At 45.2% G+C, this 19817-nt stretch overlaps 1 protein-coding gene and 1 long non-coding RNA gene across 2 annotated transcripts in view; one reads left to right on the top strand and one right to left on the bottom strand.

The window, feature by feature from the left end:
- The window catches only part of LOC141092265 (uncharacterized), a 41483-nt gene extending 41059 nt beyond the window's left edge, over positions 1-424 (top strand). The window contains exon 4 of the mRNA XM_073578259.1: positions 3-424. Coding sequence (XP_073434360.1) covers positions 3-155 — 153 coding nt within the window. The 3' untranslated portion in view covers positions 156-424. The remainder of the gene's footprint in view (positions 1-2) is intronic.
- A 5490-nt stretch (positions 425-5914) lies between these two features.
- Positions 5915-19817, bottom strand: part of LOC141092267 (uncharacterized) — a 91519-nt gene continuing 77616 nt past the window's right edge. The window contains exons 4-5 of the long non-coding RNA XR_012232742.1: positions 6796-6910; positions 5915-6056 (exon numbers count right to left, since the gene is read on the bottom strand). This is a non-coding gene — a long non-coding RNA (uncharacterized lncRNA). The remainder of the gene's footprint in view (positions 6057-6795; positions 6911-19817) is intronic.

Here is a 19817-nt window from a genome sequence, read left to right on the forward strand (position 1 = left end):
AGTTGTGGACCAGAGCATCGTCCGATTTATTCGTATGTGGAGAAATAAAAAAAAACATGGATTTTTGTGATACTCACCGTAAAATCCTTTTCTCCAAGACACTCATTGGACTGTGGGGTATATGCTACTGCCGCCTGGAGGCTGACACTAAGTGAATGAAAAAAAGGTTAGTTCCTCCTCCGCAATAAACTCCCTCGCCTCGGTTGCAGGCGAAATCAGTTTGGTGCAAAAGCAGTAAGAGACCACAAAAAGACAAAATCAACCTCAATGCAGGTAACATGTCTAGAAAACCCACCTAGTATCATAAATACATATTAATAAACAAAACAATGGTCTGTCATCTTTGCCAGCAGTCTGGTCACCTTGCCAACAGGTGCCCATAGCGGCCGGGAAAGCGCTCATGTCTAGTGGTTATTGGAGGAGGCCTGCTAGACACAGCTGTGTTTTCCTCCAAGCTGTCCTTTAAGGGGACGCTTGAGTTAGGTCCATGATGACTCTAGCGGTGGAGGCTTGCGTGGACTCCGGGGCGGAGGGCAATTTTATGTTGTCCGCCTTCGCCCAACAGCATGCAATTCCTCAGGTCATGTTACCTAAGCCAGTCACCAACAGAGTGGTGAACGGCTCAACACTACCCTCACAGATCACCCACCAGACCACCCCGTTGGTACTGTCGGTGTCTCCATCCCATCAAGAGACGATATCCCTCCTCATCATGCCAGAGGGTATCGATCAGGTCCTCTTAGGTGTCCCCCTGGCTACGCTACCACTCCCCTCATATAGAGTGGTCCTCAGGGAGAATTCTGAGATGGAGTAAATCCCGTGAGGATAGATGTCAGAGGGAATGCATTCAGGTTGCCTCTACTGAGGTTCCCGCAGATCTTTCCCCTCTTCCCAAACACTATTGACAGTATGTAGACGTGTTCTCCAAGAAGGCGGCGGAGACCCTTCCGCCTCACCGCCCCTATGACTGTCCTATTGACCTCTTGCCTGGTGCTGAGCCTCCCCAGGGTCGAGTCTATCCCTTCTCATGGAGACAGAGGCCATGTCTCAATACATCAGTGAGAATCTGGCAAGACGATTCATTAGGAAGTCGGTGTCACCAGCGGGGGCGGGATTCTTCTTCGTCCAAAAGAAGAATGGAGAACTACGTCCCTGCATTGATTACAGGGGTCTTAACGCCATCACTGTTAAGAATAAATACCCCTTGCCCCTGATATCGGAACTGTTTGATAGGCTACGGGGAGCGAGAGTTTTTACTAAACGAGATCTGGGGGAGCTTATAGCCTGATTCGCATCCGTGAGGGGGATGAATGGAACACGGAATTTAACATCAGGGATGGCCATTATGAGTACTTGGTCATGCCCTTTGGGCTCTGTAATGATCCTGCCGTATTCCAACACTTTGTAAATGATATCTTTCGGGATATGCTCTCCACCTCGGTGGTTGTCTATCTGGATGATATTCTCATCTACTCTCCAGATATGGACTCCCATCAAAGAGAAGTCTGCAAAGTCTCCGACCTCTCACTAGCAAATGCCCTCTATGCCAAGTTGGAGAAGTGCCTGTTTGAGCAGGAGTCCTTGCCTTTCCTGGGCTATATTATTTCTGCCCAGGGATTTGCTATGGATCCTGCCAAGCAGCAGGCGGTAATGGACTGGCAAAAACCCCACTCCCTCAAAGCGGTGTAGCACGTTATGGGGTTCGTTAATTACTATCGCCAGTTCATTCCCCACTTCTCCACCTTGGTAGCTCCCTTAGTTGCCCCCACTAAGAAGGGAGCAAATTCCAAGTTGTGGTCGGAACAGGTCTCCAAGTCCTTCTCCTCCATCAATTCCCATTTTGCTAGCTCTCCCATTATACATCGCCCCGATGTAGATAAACCCTTCATCATGGAAGTGGATGCCTCTTCCGTTGGTGCCGGAGTGGTCCTCTTCCAGAAGGACGCTCAAGGTCGGAAGCACCCTTGCTGCTTCTTCTCGACCGCAGAGGGAGCTGCTCAGCAGAGACAACGATCCCAGTGCCTTACTCAGGCTAGTGCTGTCAGATTGGTTGCTGTTGCCACCTCTGGTTCAGCTATAGCAACCCGCACTAGCCAGCAGCGCTCAGCTCTGGGGACTAAGTCCTTCTTGCCACCTACTGAGCATGCCCTTGGGACAAATTCTCATTGGAGGTCAGAGGTCACATGCTCAGGACCTCAAGCAGCTCGGATTGGGCCATCAGGAAGGTCCCGGAAGGCTGCGGTTATAAAAGGATCGCACGGCCGCACAGCTGTGCGCTAGTATAGACCATGTGGAGTGAGTGTTGTATGCACGTATGTATGTCTCAGGTGAATGACTCATTATGAAACCCCTATCCTTGATACACATGTTTTGGTCAGCCTTGCCAGTTAGTGCCTAGACTGGGAGTGCAGGTAGGAGGCTGAGTCAGAGACTAGCATCAGTGCCAAGTAGTGGCTTGCCTGTACGCCACTGTGCACTTGGTCTGCACACCACGGTAGCCAGCGTCTATTTAGTGGTGTTCGCAGCTGCATTTATATTCTGCGGTATTGCGGTTCTGTGAGGTAACAGAGTCTGCCTCAGTACACACCGGGTGACGTTAACCCATGTGTGTTCTTCTGTTATACCGCCATATAGCATCCGCCATTACCGAGCAGCAGGAGTTAACATCTCTGCACGGTGGACCCGGGGTTGCGAACGCACTTCATTATCATCTTATTATTATTTGGTGCGTTCCGCTAGCCCGTAACAGAGGCACAACACTGGGAAAAGTTTACAAGCTGTTTGACAATTAACAATTAGAATACATATATTACATCTTCATCCCCAAGATAAGAATATTGTGCAGAGATTTAATAATATCACTTCTTCTTAACCTAACTCAGTAATAATAAGTCTATAAAATCTAGACAATGACGTATGTTGAAATACATATTCACAAAAAACGCACCTGTACATATGTCTAATGAAACTCCTTTCTCCAAATCTTTATGGGTCCCACCGAAAAAATTAGTGATGGATGCAGAGTGCAATGCAGCAGAGTCCCTAGCGGAGGACTGCTCCTTTCTCATCATCCACATTGTACACGTACGAACCAAGGGCACTATTTGACTATTTTATTATATACCTGATGAAGGCCTACTAGGCCGAAATGCAGTGTTTTTTTAATCATTTTTTACTGTCTACAGTCTTTGTTTTTTAATTTTTCTATTTGCTGTGTACAGCAAATAAAATATTTGATCCAATATTAGTGATATATTTTTTTTCGCTATATAACCCACTTTTCAATATTGGGTTAAAGATCCGTCGAATGAAGTGCCCTGAAACATCTTTATTTATACTGCTATCTATGCTGACTTCCATCAAATTAAAAAAAGTGATTTTGACTAAACCCCCAACAGAAGATTCACTCTAATTAGGCAGATGGGGTCCCTTTTGCCAATGATTTGGCGGTCTCCATCTTTTTAAGCGTGCAGTAAGTCAAGATCGACAACAGTATTGTGCACCTCTGAAAAGATGGACAATGCCAAATAGAGGTCAAATGGAGTCTGGAGTATCTCTGCCACCTTATTAAAGAATGAATACATTCATCATTCAATGGGGTTTAATCTGAGTCAGGTTTTTTGTAGATTTAGATAGAAATCCTAATGTAAATGCTCAGCATAGAGCACATGAAAAATGTGAACTGATCCAAAATGTTCAGTACCCCCAAAATGCTACCAATTAAAAATTCAAGTTTTTACTTAAAAAATTCCATGAAAACAAAAATTCCTTCACGTGCATCTTTTTCTACAGAGGCAGGGATGGAAGTGCTCCAGCTACTAGAGGATTTACTTCTTAAACAGGAGTCTTCACAAAGTAAGTTTCCTGATTTTATTAGAAAAAAATCCCAAAATTTTCCACCAATTACTTTGAATTCATCCATAGAAGTATCTGTTAAAATGGTATGCAATGAGTTGTATCAACTACAAGTACGTAGGCCATATGATAATCTGGGGCATATGTTTGCTTCTGACCGAGCCAAAGTGGGCTTCATTATGTCACATCTAGCATGAGAAGCTCTCGCCTGGCTAAACCTGTTATGGTAGAGAGGAGACCCGCTGGTTAATGATCTTCAATCTTTCCTAGAGACTATTCGCAGAACCTTCGATGAACTTGGCCGTGTCACCTTGACCGATTCTGCCTTGCATCGCTTAAGCCAAAGAACTCTCAAGGTGGCTCAGTATGCTGTTAAGTTCCGCACTCTCTCATCCAAGTTATCCTGGAACAATGAGGCCTTGGTGGCTACCTTCTGGGAGGGCCTATCTGGAAGAATCAAGGATGAGCTGGCGGAACAGGACAGGCCTACCACCTTGGATGATCTGATATCCTTGACAACCCAGATTGACCTGCACTTTCAGGAGCGTTCCATGAAGATCAAGCGAGACAAGAGGTCCTACCACCTGGACTCTAGTTCTTCCAAAATGGCTATCTCACCTCCCTCTCCCGAGGCTATGGAGGTTAACAGAGTAAGTTTGGCCAGCCGTCGCTAGGAGGTGCGTCGCAAAGAGGGAAGTTGTCTCTATTGTGGTAGTTCTGAACACCTGATCCGCTCCTGTCCGAAGAAGTTGGGAAACTCCAGTGCCTAGGTTCGGTAGGAGTGGCCTCCCTAGGTAGAGAATATTCCTCTCCTTCGTTGCAGATCTCAGTCTCCGTGTCCTGCGGAGAAATAAAATTTTCTGGACTATGTCTGTTGGATTACGGAGCCACCGGAAATTTTATCCAGCAGGCGCTTGTGGATCATTACCGCTTACCAATCCAGTCTCTTCCTAATCCGTTGCGGGTGACCGCTGTCGATGGCAAGCCACTAACCGAACCCGTCCAGTTCCAGACCGAGCCAGTGGAACTCCGGGTAGGTCTACTGCACTCTGAAATAATCCGCTTTTACAGTGGGGAAAAAAAGTATTTAGTTAGTATTTAATACTTATTTTCCACCATAATATGCAAATAAAATGAAAAAAAAAACAGACAATGTGATTTTCTGGATTTTTTTTTCTCAGTTTGTCTCCCATAGTTGAGGTCTACCTATGATGTAAATTACAGACGCCTCTCATCTTTTTAAGTGGTGGAACTTGCACTATTGCTGACTGACTAAATACTTTTTTCCCCACTGTATGTGTACCCTAGTTTGCCTCACCCCTTGGTATTAGGTTTACCTTGGTTCCAGAAACACGAACCAGTCCTTAATTGGAGAACAGGGGAGATTCTGTGTTGGGGAGATTCCTGCTCGGAACAATGCTTAACCCGGATTGAACCAGTTTCGTCCTCAGTCCAACCTGCTACCCTGCCAGGGTTACCATCTTTATACTGGTCCTTCTCGGATGTCTTTGGGAAAGGAGGCTGAGAGACTACCTCCCCACAGGTCGTATGACTGTCCAATAGATCTTCTTCCTGGAACATCTCCTCCCCGTGGGAGAGTTTATCCTATTTCCCAAGCAGAGACTCAAGCTATGTTGGACTACATCCAGGAGAATTTGGCCAGAGAATTTATCCAAAAATCATTGTCACCGGCAGGAAAAGTATTCTTCTTCGTGAAGACAAAGGACGGATCCTTGCGGCCCTGTATTGATTACCGGGGTGTTAACCAGATCACGGTAAAAAACAGGTACCCATTGCCTCTCATTTCAGAACTGTTCGATCATCTCCGAGGGGCCAAAATCTTCACCAAGTTGGATCTCAGAGGTGCCTACAATTTGATCCGAATCCAGGAAGGAGATGAATGGAAACCAGCCTTCAACATCTGTGATGGCCACTATGCGTACCTGGTAATGCCGTTCGGCTCCTGCTCGGACTCACTCTGGGTGTATTCGTACATTTCTTCTTCTGTCAAGTACTCAGCGTTCTCGTCATTGTGGTTTTGGTCCAGGTCAGACGTTTCTTCGGTTTATCTTCTATTGGAATCCCATTGTAGCCCTTGAAGTTGTCCTTTGTCCTGGAAGCCATTGCTCTTGCTTTTTTGTCATGTTTCATTTCCTTGCGTTTCGCCAACAGTTCCTCTTTTTTTTTCTTTTCGGTCATTTCTACAAGTGAATAGGCACTTAGCCTGAATGACTTAGGCTAAGTGCACACGTTGCAGAAGATTTCTGCTCAAAAACCGCACCTATTTTTCCGCGGCAGTTTATGCGCGTTTTTTGCTCGGTTTTGATGCGTTTTTTTTTCCGCAGCGGTTTCAAACCGCATGGAAGAAGCCAAAACCGCGGAAAAATCCGCAAAATTAATGAGCATGCTGCGTTTTTTACCGCGATGCGGTTTTTGTTTGCGGTAAAAAAACGCATCAATGTGCACAAAAAGTGCAAAATGCATAGAAATGACTGGGAAGCTTATTTTTAGCAGTTTTATAGCGAAAACCACAGTAAAAACCGCTAAAAAAACGATGTGTGTGACCACAGCCTAAGTGTCATGTGCGGGAAGAAATCCACAAGGAATCTCAGCTGTATACAGATTAACATCTCAATATCCACAGATGCTTGTCTTTCCAGAGAGAAGAAAAATAAAAACACTAAAGACCGTAACAAAAAAAGGCAACTCAATGACTTATTAATGGGCGATTTTTTGGAAGGAGGGGAATTTATACAAGTTATGTCTGTCTTACAGGAGGTCGGACACAATATATCATCAGTAAACGTCTCGTGCAATGAGACTAATATGTGAGAGCACAATGCCTGGCACAAAGGGCTCAGTGAAGCAGAGAAATGGCAGAAATCCAATGAAAATGGACGTTTTACTTATTTATTTACTAATAAAGCTGAAAGATGATACCTTGTTTTCGCATTTCCTCTTCCTTGCGCCGGAGAAAAGCCTGGACAGCAGCTGACTGCACCCCTTTGACTTTGGGATCTTTTTTGGGAGGTCCCACTGACAAGCTGTATCTTTTCTGTAAGGGAGAGGAAAAAAAATGCATTAACACAAGCAGCCCACCAGCACAATGAAATCCACCAAAGCCAGCTAGCCCATGACATGGGCCACGTTCACATGGGCACGCATTCTGCCAAACTTCCAGGAACTCCGGAGCAGACGCAGATTCTTGCAATGAACTGACATCAAGCAAGCAGGTTCTGTAGTAATAATGAATGTGCTGTGGATATTACCCCTTAATAGCCAAAGATCTAAATAATACTAAGGGTGCAATTTGTTTTTTTACTCTTTTTTTGTGATCCCAAAAGTCTTCAAAAACGCTTGATGGACTCTTCCTAATCATTTCTATTGTAAAACCGCTTTACTGTTCATATACATGTTCAGTCTTTTGAGCGTTTCTCCCCCTCACATAAAAGGTTTGGAACATCACCTGGTAGGATAAAATGAGAAAAGCACAAGTCACCCCTGATAAGAGTCTGCACCAAACTAGGCACTGTTCAATCAAAAGGTTGCAAAAAAAAAAAAAAAAAATTATAAATATATATATATATATATATATATATATATGCACCCTGCAAAAATACTTGAAAAAGGTTTGCACAAATCCTTGGAATAATTGTCAAGGTAACAAAAGGACTAAATATCCTTATTTATGCTAAAATCCAGAATCTTAGAAGTTTTTTAGTTTCAGAAAACTTGGCCCTGGCTGCAGTTTATTTTTTTAAATGCGGTATAGTATATTTAATTCGACTTCACCAAAGCATAGTATCTCATACAATCCTTATTGAAAAAAAATGACCAATATGGGATTGACAAGCTTCCGGTTAGGTGGATTCATAACTGGCTCAGTGATCGTACTCAAAGAGTGTTAATAAATAGTTGCACGTCCTATAGGAAAATGTTCAGTGTTCAATATTTTTATAAATTATCTAGATAAGGGAAGTTAAGGTAAACTGATCAAATTTAGGGGATAGGTTACACTAGAAAAGATAGAAAGGATTCAGAAAGATCTAGATAAGCTTGAACAATGGGCAGCGACTAAAAGAATGGTATTTTTCAGGGAGAAATGCAAGATTCTACATCTGGGCAAGAAAAACTAAAATTACATTTACAGAATGGGAGGAATAGAACTAAGCAACAGCATGTGTGAAAAAGACTTGGATATACTAATAGATCATAGACTGCACATGAGTCAACAGTGTGGTGCAGCAGCAAAAAAAGGCAAATACAATTCTGGGATGTATTAAGAAAAGCATAGAGTCTAGATCACATGAAGTCATTATCCCCCTCTACTCCTCCTTGGTCAGACCTCATCTGGAATACTGTGTCAAGTTCTGGGCACCAAATTTTAAATATAGACATTGAAAAACTGGAGCAAGTTCAGAGAAGAGCTACCAGGATGGTGAGCGGATGGCAAAGTATGTCCTACGAGGAACGGTTAAAGGGCCTGAGAATGTTTAGCTTGAAAAAATGAAGGCTAAGAGGAGACTTAATAGGCATCTACAAATATCTGAAGGGATGTCAGTGTAGAGGGATCTTTCTTATTCTCATTTGCACATGGAAACACAAGAAGCAATGGAATGAAACTGAAAGGGAGAAGAGGGAGAAGATACAGATTAGATATTAGAAAAAAAAAACTTATTCACAGTGAGGGTGACCAATAAGTGGAACAGACTGCCACAAGACGGTGAGTTCTCCTTCAATGGAAGATTTCACACAGAGGCTGGACAGACATCGGTCTGAGATGGTTTATAGAATCCTGCATTGAGCAGGAGGGTGGGACATGATGACCCTGGGGGTTCCTTCCATCTCTAATATTCTAGGATTCTATGTATTTACTCACCCTCCCCTGGTCCTGCACAGAGTCCCTGCGGCTGCTCCCTGAATGATACTACTGCCATCAGCGCTGCAGCCAATGAACAGCTGCTCTGCCTGAGTAGACAGCACAAGCTACTGAGCTCAGTGATTGGCTGCAGCGCTGCCTAAGTGACACCAGTGCATGCAGACAATTATTTAATTCACTAAATACGTGTGAAAAAATGCTGCAAAAACGCTGAAAGAATTGACAAGCTGTAGATTTTAAAAAATGTTGATGTTCTCAAATTCATTCAGGAGTTTACCAGGTGAGTATTTCTACCCCGGCATGACTGGTGGTTTGGTTGCTACAGCGGTGGATTCTGCTCCATGGGGGACACATCTGTCCCTGTTGTGACGATGAAACTATCATCAGGGCGGGCACAGTGCACACTCTGCAATCACGGCTTAACACGTGGCAATGTGCACTAGCACTTTAGGCCACAATTGGTTGGGTTATTGCTTGTTAACTAAAAGCACAGTCATCTAAACATACCCGAACAGATGGTGGGAAGAAAAAAAAAATCAGCGAGTTCAGCAAATCTCAAGATCATCACTTGCTGATCAGGAATTTCTTAGAGTTTTATAGTGAAATGATTGCACCCCGAAAGTAACGCAGCATTTCTAACCCACCACACACTTCTCAGATGTCACATAACACACGGTGAAATCCCCAACACCGGCCACGAAAACCTCAGTCCTTCCACCGCTCATCGACTTCCTACAACTAAAATTGTGATATAATCAGAGCGCCCCCTGGAGATGCAATGGTCCGTATGGACACCCCCATCTTGCACATGATCAGCATAAGGTAAATCCTTGAAATCGGCCCCCACCAATAAGGGCTGTGGGACTGACACCCCACAAACAAAAAAACAGCTGATAAAACTCCAATCTGCAGCTGCGTTTCCTCTTAATGACGGAAACCAAGTGCATCCGAGTGTAAAAGGGAAACTAAACGTACAGCGAGAGATGAGAATTTAGGGATAACGTTTCTTTAACCCCTTCCTAGCAGGGCCCATTTACTTTTTTGGTCCCATTTTTCCAAGGGCCTTGGTATCTAGCCATCGACATGGCCACACGAAGGCTTGATTATACGGGACGAGTTGTTGCTTTGAATGTCACTGTTCATTTTATCAAAAAAGTGTGCATGGTGCAGGAAAAAATATGCAACTGTACCTCCATTGGTTTTTTTGTTTCTTTCATTGTTGCAGCTGCAGTAAAAACAACAAAGAAGAACTGGTAAAATGGTTGACACTGTCATAATCATAATTAACTGAATATTTTTCTTTCTTTCTTCAGTTGTGGACCAGAGCATCGTCCGATTTATTCGTATGTGGAGAAATAAAAAAAAACATGGATTTTTGTGATACTCACCGTAAAATCCTTTTCTCCAAGACACTCATTGGACTGTGGGGTATATGCTACTGCCGCCTGGAGGCTGACACTAAGTGAATGAAAAAAAGGTTAGTTCCTCCTCCGCAATAAACTCCCTCGCCTCGGTTGCAGGCGAAATCAGTTTGGTGCAAAAGCAGTAAGAGACCACAAAAAGACAAAATCAACCTCAATGCAGGTAACATGTCTAGAAAACCCACCTAGTATCATAAATACATATTAATAAACAAAACAATGGTCTGTCATCTTTGCCAGCAGTCTGGTCACCTTGCCAACAGGTGCCCATAGCGGCCGGGAAAGCGCTCATGTCTAGTGGTTATTGGAGGAGGCCTGCTAGACACAGCGGCGTTTTCCTCCAAGCTGTCCTTTAAGGGGACGCTTGAGTTAGGTCCATGATGACTCTAGCGGTGGAGGCTTGCGTGGACTCCGGGGTGGAGGGCAATTTTATGTTGTCCGCCTTCGCCCAACAGCATGCAATTCCTCAGGTCATGTTACCTAAGCCAGTCACCATCAGAGTGGTGAACGGCTCAACACTACCCTCACAGATCACCCACCAGACCACCCCGTTGGTACTGTCGGTGTCTCCATCCCATCAAGAGACGATATCCCTCCTCATCATGCCAGAGGGTATCGATCAGGTCCTCTTAGGTGTCCCCCTGGCTACGCTACCACTCCCCTCATATAGAGTGGTCCTCAGGGAGAATACTGAGATGGAGTAAATCCTGTGAGGATAGATGTCAGAGGGAATGCATTCAGGTTGCCTCTACTGAGGTTCCCGCAGATCTTTCCCCTCTTCCCAAACACTATTGACAGTATGTAGACGTGTTCTCCAAGAAGGCGGCGGAGACCCTTCCGCCTCACCGCCCCTATGACTGTCCTATTGACCTCTTGCCTGGTGCTGAGCCTCCCCAGGGTCGAGTCTATCCCTTCTCATGGAGACAGAGGCCATGTCTCAATACATCAGTGAGAATCTGGCAAGACGATTCATTAGGAAGTCGGTGTCACCAGCGGGGGGCGGGATTCTTCTTCGTCCAAAAGAAGAATGGAGAACTACGTCCCTGCATTGATTACAGGGGTCTTAACGCCATCACTGTTAAGAATAAATACCCCTTGCCCCTGATATCGGAACTGTTTGATAGGCTACGGGGAGCGAGAGTTTTTACTAAACGAGATCTGGGGGAGCTTATAGCCTGATTCGCATCCGTGAGGGGGATGAATGGAACACGGAATTTAACATCAGGGATGGCCATTATGAGTACTTGGTCATGCCCTTTGGGCTCTGTAATGATCCTGCCGTATTCCAACACTTTGTAAATGATATCTTTCGGGATATGCTCTCCACCTCGGTGGTTGTCTATCTGGATGATATTCTTATCTACTCTCCAGATATGGACTCCCATCAAAGAGAAGTCTGCAAAGTCTCCGACCTCTCACTAGCAAATGCCCTCTATGCCAAGTTGGAGAAGTGCCTGTTTGAGCAGGAGTCCTTGCCTTTCCTGGGCTATATCATTTCTGACCAGGGATTTGCTATGGATCCTGCCAAGCTGCAGGCGGTAATGGACTGGCAAAAACCCCACTCCCTCAAAGCGGTGTAGCACTTTATGGGGTTCGTTAATTACTATAGTTGCCCCCACTAAGAAGGGAGCAAATTCCAAGTTGTGGTTGGAACAGGTCTCCAAGTCCTTCTCCTCCATCAATTCCCATTTTGCTAGCTCTCCCATTATACATCGCCCCGATGTAGATAAACCCTTCATCATGGAAGTGGATGCCTCTTCCGTTGGTGCCGGAGCGGTCCTCTTCCAGAAGGACGCTCAAGGTCGGAAGCACCCTTGCTGCTTCTTCTCGACCGCAGAGGGAGCTGCTCAGCAGAGACAACGATCCCAGTGCCTTACTCAGGCTAGTGCTGTCAGATTGGTTGCTGTTGCCACCTCTGGTTCAGCTATAGCAACCCGCACTAGCCAGCAGCGCTCAGCTCTGGGGACTAAGTCCTTCTTGCCGCCTACTGAGCATGCCCTTGGGACGAATTCTCATTGGAGGTCAGAGGTCACATGCTCAGGACCTCAAGCAGCTCGGATTGGGCCATCAGGAAGGTCCCGGAAGGCTGCGGTTATAAAAGGATCGCACGGCCGCACAGCTGTGCGCTAGTATAGACCATGTGGAGTGAGTGTTGTATGCACGTATGTATGTCTCAGGTGAATGACTCATTATGAAACCCCTATCCTTGATACACATGTTTTGGTCAGCCTTGCCAGTTAGTGCCTAGACTGGGAGTGCAGGTAGGAGGCTGAGTCAGAGACTAGCATCAGTGCCAAGTAGTGGCTTGCCTGTACGCCACTGTGCACTTGGTCTGCACACCACGGTAGCCAGCGTCTATTTAGTGGTGTTCGCAGCTGCATTTATATTCTGCGGTGTTGCGGTTCTGTGAGGTAACAGAGTCTGCCTCAGTACACACCGGGTGACGTTAACCCGTGTGTGTTCTTCTGTTATACCGCCATATAGCATCCGCCATTACCGAGCAGCAGGAGTTAACATCTCTGCACGGTGGACCCGGGGTTGCGAACGCACTTCATTATCATCTTATTATTATTTGGTGCGTTCCGCTAGCCCGTAACAGAGGCACAACACTGGGAAAAGTTTACAAGCTGTTTGACAATTAACAATTAGAATACATATATTACATCTTCATCCCCAAGATAAGAATATTGTGCAGAGATTTAATAATATCACTTCTTCTTAACCTAACTCAGTAATAATAAGTCTATAAAATCTAGACAATGACGTATGTTGAAATACATATTCACAAAAAACGCACCTGTACATATGTCTAATGAAACTCCTTTCTCCAAATCTTTATGGGTTCCACCGAAAAAATTAGTGATGGATGCAGAGTGCAATGCAGCAGAGTCCCTAGCGGAGGACTGCTCCTTTCTCATCATCCACATTGTACACGTACGAACCAAGGGCACTATTTGACTATTTTATTATATACCTGATGAAGGCCTACAAGGCCGAAATGCAGTGTTTTTTTAATCATTTTTTACTGTCTACAGTCTTTGTTTTTTAATTTTTCTATTTGCTGTGTACAGCAAATAAAATATTTGATCCAATATTAGTGATATATTTTTTTCGCTATACAACCCACTTTTCAATATTGGGTTAAAGATCCGTCGAATGAAGTGCCCTGAAACATCTTTATTTATACTGCTATCTATGCTGACTTCCATCAAATTAAAAAAAGTGATTTTGACTAAACCCCCAACAGAAGATTCACTCTAATTAGGCAGATGGGGTCCCTTTTGCCAATGATTTGGCGGTCTCCATCTTTTTAAGCGTGCAGTAAGTCAAGATCGACAACAGTATTGTGCACCTCTGAAAAGATGGACAATGCCAAATAGAGGTCAAATGGAGTCTGGAGTATCTCTGCCACCTTATTAAAGAATGAATACATTCATCATTCAATGGGGTTTAATCTGAATCAGGTTTTTTGTAGATTTAGATAGAAATCCTAATGTAAATGCTCAGCATAGAGCACATGAAAAATGTGAACTGATCCAAAATGTTCGGTACCCCCAAAATGCTACCAATTAAAAATTCAAGTTTTTACTTAAAAAATTCCATGAAAACAAAAATTCCTTCACGTGCATCTTTTTCTACAGAGGCAGGGATGGAAGTGCTCCAGCTACTAGAGGATTTACTTCTTGAACAGTAGGAGTCTTCACAAAGTAAGTTTCCTGATTTTATTAGGAAAAAATCCCAAAATTTTCCACCAATTACTTTGAATTCATCCATAGAAGTATCTGTTAAAATGGTATGCAATGAGTTGTATCAACTACAAGTACGTAGGCCATATGATAATCTGGGGCATATGTTTGCTTCTGACCGAGCCAAAGTGGGCTTCATTATGTCACATCTAGCATGAGAAGCTCTCGCCTGGCTAAACCTGTTATGGTAGAGAGGAGACCCGCTGGTTAATGATCTTCAATCTTTCCTAGAGACTTTTCGCAGAACCTTCGATGAACTTGGCCGTGTCACCTTGACCGATTCTGCCTTGCATCGCTTAAGCCAAAGAACTCTCAAGGTGGCTCAGTATGCTGTTAAGTTCCGCACTCTCTCATCCAAGTTATCCTGGAACAATGAGGCCTTGGTGGCTACCTTCTGGGAGGGCCTATCTGGAAGAATCAAGGATGAGCTGGCGGAACAGGACAGGCCTACCACCTTGGATGATCTGATATCCTTGACAACCCAGATTGACCTGCACTTTCAGGAGCGTTCCATGAAGATCAAGCGAGACAAGAGGTCCTACCACCTGGACTCTAGTTCTTCCAAAATGGCTATCTCACCTCCCTCTCCCGAGGCTATGGAGGTTAACAGAGTAAGTTTGGCCAGCCGTCGCTAGGAGGTGCGTCGCAAAGAGGGAAGTTGTCTCTATTGTGGTAGTTCTGAACACCTGATCCGCTCCTGTCCGAAGAAGTTGGGAAACTCCAGTGCCTAGGTTCGGTAGGAGTGGCCTCCCTAGGTAGAGAATATTCCTCTCCTTCGTTGCAGATCTCAGTCTCCGTGTCCTGCGGAGAAATAAAATTTTCTGGACTATGTCTGTTGGATTACGGAGCCACCGGAAATTTTATCCAGCAGGCGCTTGTGGATCATTACCGCTTACCAGTCCAGTCTCTTCCTAATCCGTTGCGGGTGACCGCTGTCGATGGCAAGCCACTAACCGAACCCGTCCAGTTCCAGACCGAGCCAGTGGAACTCCGGGTAGGTCTACTGCACTCTGAAATAATCCGCTTTTACAGTGGGGAAAAAAAGTATTTAGTCAGTCAGCAATAGTGCAAGTTCCACCACTTAAAAAGATGAGAGGCGTCTGTAATTTACATCATAGGTAGACCTCAACTATGGGAGACAAACTGAGAAAAAAAAATCCAGAAAATCACATTGTCTGTTTTTTTTTTCATTTTATTTGCATATTATGGTGGAAAATAAGTATTTGGTCAGAAACAAAATTTCATCTCAATACTTTGTGCTATATCCTTTGTTGGCAATGACAGAGGTCAAACGTTTTCTGTAAGTCTTCACAAGGTTGCCACACACTGTTGTTGGTATGTTGGCCCATTCCTCCATGCAGATCTCCTCTAGAGCAGTGATGTTTTTGGCTTTTCGCTTGGCAACACAGACTTTCAACTCCCTCCAAAGGTTTTCTATAGGGTTGAGATCTGGAGACTGGCTAGGCCACTCCAGGACCTTGAAATGCTTCTTACGAAGCCACTCCTTCGTTGCCCTGGTGGTGTGCTTTGGATCATTGTCATGTTGAAAGACCCAGCCACGTTTCATCTTCAATGCCCTTGCTGATGGAAGGAGGTTTCCACTCAAAATCTCACGATACATGGCCCCATTCATTCTTTCATGTACCCGGATCAGTCGTCCTGGCCCCTTTGCAGAGAAACAGCCCCAAAGCATGATGTTTCCACCACCATACTTTACAGTAGGTATGGTGTTTGATGGATGCAACTCAGTATTCTTTTTCCTCCAAACACGACAAGTTGTGTTTCTACCAAACAGTTCCAGTTTGGTTTCATCAGACCATAGGACATTCTCCCAAAACTCCTCTGGATCATCCAAATGCTCTCTAGCAAACTTCAGACGGGCCCAGACATGTACAGGCTTAAGCAGTGGGACACGTCTGGCACTGCAGGATCTGAGTCCATGGTGGCGTAGTGTGTTACTTATGGTAGGCCTTGTTACATTGGTCCCAGCTCTCTGCAGTTCATTCACTAGGTCCCCCCGCGTGGTTCTGGGATTTTTGCTCACCGTTCTTGTGATCATTCTGACCCCACGGGGTGGGATTTTGCGTGGAGCACCAGATCGAGGGAGATTATCAGTGGTCTTGTATGTCTTCCATTTTCTAATTATTGCTCCCACAGTTGATTTCTTCACTCCAAGCTGGTTGGCTATCGCAGATTCAGTCTTCCCAGCCTGGTGCAGGGCTACAATTTTGTTTCTGGTGTCCTTTGACAGCTCTTTGGTCTTCAGCATAGTGGAGTTTGGAGTCAGACTGTTTGAGGGTGTGCACAGGTGTCTTTTTATACTGATAACAAGTTTAAACAGGTGCCATTACTACAGGTAATGAGTGGAGGAAAGAGGAGACTCTTAAAGAATAAGTTACAGGTCTGTGAGAGCCAGAAATCTTGATTGCTTGTTTCTGACCAAATACTTATTTTCCACCATAATATGCAAATAAAATGAAAAAAAAACAGACAATGTGATTTTCTGGATTTTTTTTTCTCAGTTTGTCTCCCATAGTTGAGGTCTACCTATGATGTAAATTACAGACGCCTCTCATCTTTTTAAGTGGTGGAACTTGCACTATTGCTGACTGACTAAATACTTTTTTTTCCCCACTGTATGTGTACCCTAGTTTGCCTCACCCCTTGGTATTAGGTTTACCTTGGTTCCAGAAACACGAACCAGTCCTTAATTGGAGAACAGGGGAGATTCTGTGTTGGGGAGATTCCTGCTCGGAACAATGCTTAACCCGGATTGAACCAGTTTCGTCCTCAGTCCAACCTGCTACCCTGCCAGGGTTACCATCTTTATACTGGTCCTTCTCGGATGTCTTTGGGAAAGGAGGCTGAGAGACTACCTCCCCACAGGTCGTATGACTGTCCAATAGATCTTCTTCCTGGAACATCTCCTCCCCGTGGGAGAGTTTACCCTATTTCCCAAGCAGAGACTCAAGCTATGTTGGACTACATCCAGGAGAATTTGGCCAGAGAATTTATCCAAAAATCATTGTCACCGGCAGGAAAAGTATTCTTCTTCGTGAAGACAAAGGACGGATCCTTGCGGCCCTGTATTGATTACCGGGGTGTTAACCAGATCACGGTAAAAAACAGGTACCCATTGCCTCTCATTTCAGAACTGTTCGATCATCTCCGAGGGGCCAAAATCTTCACCAAGTTGGATCTCAGAGGTGCCTACAATTTGATCCGAATCCAGGAAGGAGATGAATGGAAACCAGCCTTCAACATCTGTGATGGCCACTATGCGTACCTGGTAATGCCGTTCGGCCTAAGCAGTGCACCCGCTGTTTTTCAGGAGTTTGTCAATGACATTTTCAGGGATCTGCTCTATACCTGTGTTTTGTCTACCAGGATGACCTTTTGATCTTTTCAACTAACTTGGCCTCGCACTGGAGACAAGTACGCCTAGTCTTACAGAGACTCAGAGAAAACAGACTGTGTGCCAAATTTGAGAAATGCCTCTTTGAACAATCCTCTTTGCCTTTCCTCAGTTACATTGTTTCCTCCACAGGATTGAAAAAGGATCCAGGGAAGTTGTCAGCCGTACTCAGGTGGCCTCGTCCGTCTGGGCTGAAGGCCATACAGCGATTCCTGGGCTTCGCCAACTACTACCGGCAATTCATTCCTAACTTTTCCACCCGAGTGGCGTCCATCTCAGATCTGACCCGGAAAGGTACAAATCCCAAGGATTGGCCCCCTGAGGCAGAGGAGGCTTTTGTTTCTCTCAAAAAAGTCTTTGCTGCCGCACCAGTCCTCCATCGTCCTAACTCTAACGAACAATTTTTTCTTGAGGTCGATGCTTCCTCCGTAGGTGCGGGAGCAGTACTTACCCAGAAATCTTATGAACTCATGTGGTTTCTTTTCCAAGGTTTTTTTCTTCCGCAGAAAGGAACTATTCCATTGGAGAGCGGGAATTATTGACTATCAAATTAGCCCTGCAGGAATGGAGGCATCTTCTTGAAGGAGCTCTTCACCAGGTAGTCATATTCACCGATCACAAAAACCTTGCTTACCTCCAAACAGCACAGAGGCCGAATCCCCGTCAGGCTCGCTGGGCTTTGTTTTTTGCTCAATTTAATATTGTTCTGACAAAAACGTCAAGGCAGATGCACTTTCCAGAGCCTTTTTGCCTCCTGATCAAGAGGAAATACCTCAGCACATCATAGAACCCTCAAGGTTAGTCGCTGTTGCTTCTGCTGATCTTACCCGGCTTCCCCCTGAGAAAACTCTCGTGTTTGCTCCTGAACGTAGTCGTGTCCTTCGGTGGGGTCACTCTTCCAAGTTGGCTGGTCACGCCGGTCAGAGGAAGACTCTGCAGCTCATCACTTGTTAGTACTGGTGGCCTACTATGGCTAAGGATATCCAGGAGTACGTCACAGCCTTTCGTTCCTATGCCCGTAACAAGACTGTCAAATGCCAACCTGCAGGTAGGCTTCAGCCTGTTCAAATTCCGTCCGCTCCCTGGCAGCACATCGCGATGGACTTCATCACAGATCTCCCAAACTCGTCAGAATGTTCAGTGGTGTGGGTAGTGGTGGACCGCTTCTCTTAGATGGCTCACTTCATTCCGCTACCCGGTCTTCCGACTGCTCCAGAACTGGCGGATCTATTCATTTGGCACATCTTCTGTCTCCATGGTTTTTCTCTCCACATTGTGTCCGACAGAGGAGTCAAGTTCACCTCATAATTCTGGAGAGCAGTTTGTAAACTGGTAAAAATAGAACTGGATTTTTCCTCAGCATAGCATACTCAATCTAATGGACAAGTGGAGAGGACTAATCAAATCCTGGCTGGATTCCTGCGTCACTTTGTCAACGCGTATCATGACGACTGGGTACTTACTGTCCTGGGCAGAATTTTCCTACAACCAAGTAAGTGAATCTTCTGGAAATTCTCCCTTTCAGATTGTCTTTGGACTACAACCTGGAATACCTCTTCCCATCTCCGGATCATCTGGCGCTCCGGCTGCCGATACTTTCTCTGAAGATTTTTCAAAGGTTTGGAGGAACACTAAAACTGCCTTGGAGAAAGCCTCCCAACATATGAAAAGACATGCGGACAAGAGACGTCTGGATGCGCCTACCTTTCGCCCCGGAGACAAGGTATGGCTCTCCTTCAAGTATATCCGTCTGAAGTTGCCATCCTACAAATTAGGTCCACGGTTCATTGGGCCCTTTGAAATCTTTGGACAAATCAATCCAGTCTCTTATAAACTGAAGTTGCCTACTTCCTTATGTGTGCCTAACCCCTTTCATGTTTCTCTCCTCAAACCAGTAGTTTTGAGCTCCTTCTTTAAGGACCCAGGTACCACTCCTGATCCTGTCTCTGAGAATGTTTTTGAGATAAAACATATCCTGGCCATTAAGAAAGTAAGGGGTAAGATCTATTACCTGGTGACTGGAAGGACTTTGGTCCTGAGGAGAGATCTTGGGAGCCTAGAGAGAACATCCAGGTCCCTCTCCGCAAAAGATTTCACGCGGGCTTGAAAAACAGGGGGCGTAAAGAGGGGGAATACTGTTACACCCGGACCCATGCTGGCTCTGCGTCCCGGTCTGCCGCTGCACCCCATTCTGGCCACTTACCTCCTGTCCTGCATGCTGTCCCTGTGCAGCAGCGAGCTCCGTCTGTCTCATGCTGCTCCTCGGCATCCTACTCTCTCCCCCTTCCCCATCTCCTGACGTCCTGTCAACAGGTCTTCAGGCAAAGCTATTAGAGCACGAGCGCATGCTCCTCTGGCTTCTTAAAGGGATAGCGTGCATTTTTCAAATTTGGTAATTATTCAATGGCAGCGCACTGGCGGTTATTTCTGGTCTCTTCTCCATAGAGAGCTGTTATGAATGGGTTACCGACGAGGAGAGCAGGCCCAGGCTAAGCCACAGA

This window comes from Dendrobates tinctorius, unplaced genomic scaffold, assembly GCF_039654945.1.
Source record: "Dendrobates tinctorius isolate UK_male_01 unplaced genomic scaffold, ASM3965494v1 ptg000059l, whole genome shotgun sequence".
NCBI lineage: Eukaryota > Metazoa > Chordata > Amphibia > Anura > Dendrobatidae > Dendrobates > Dendrobates tinctorius.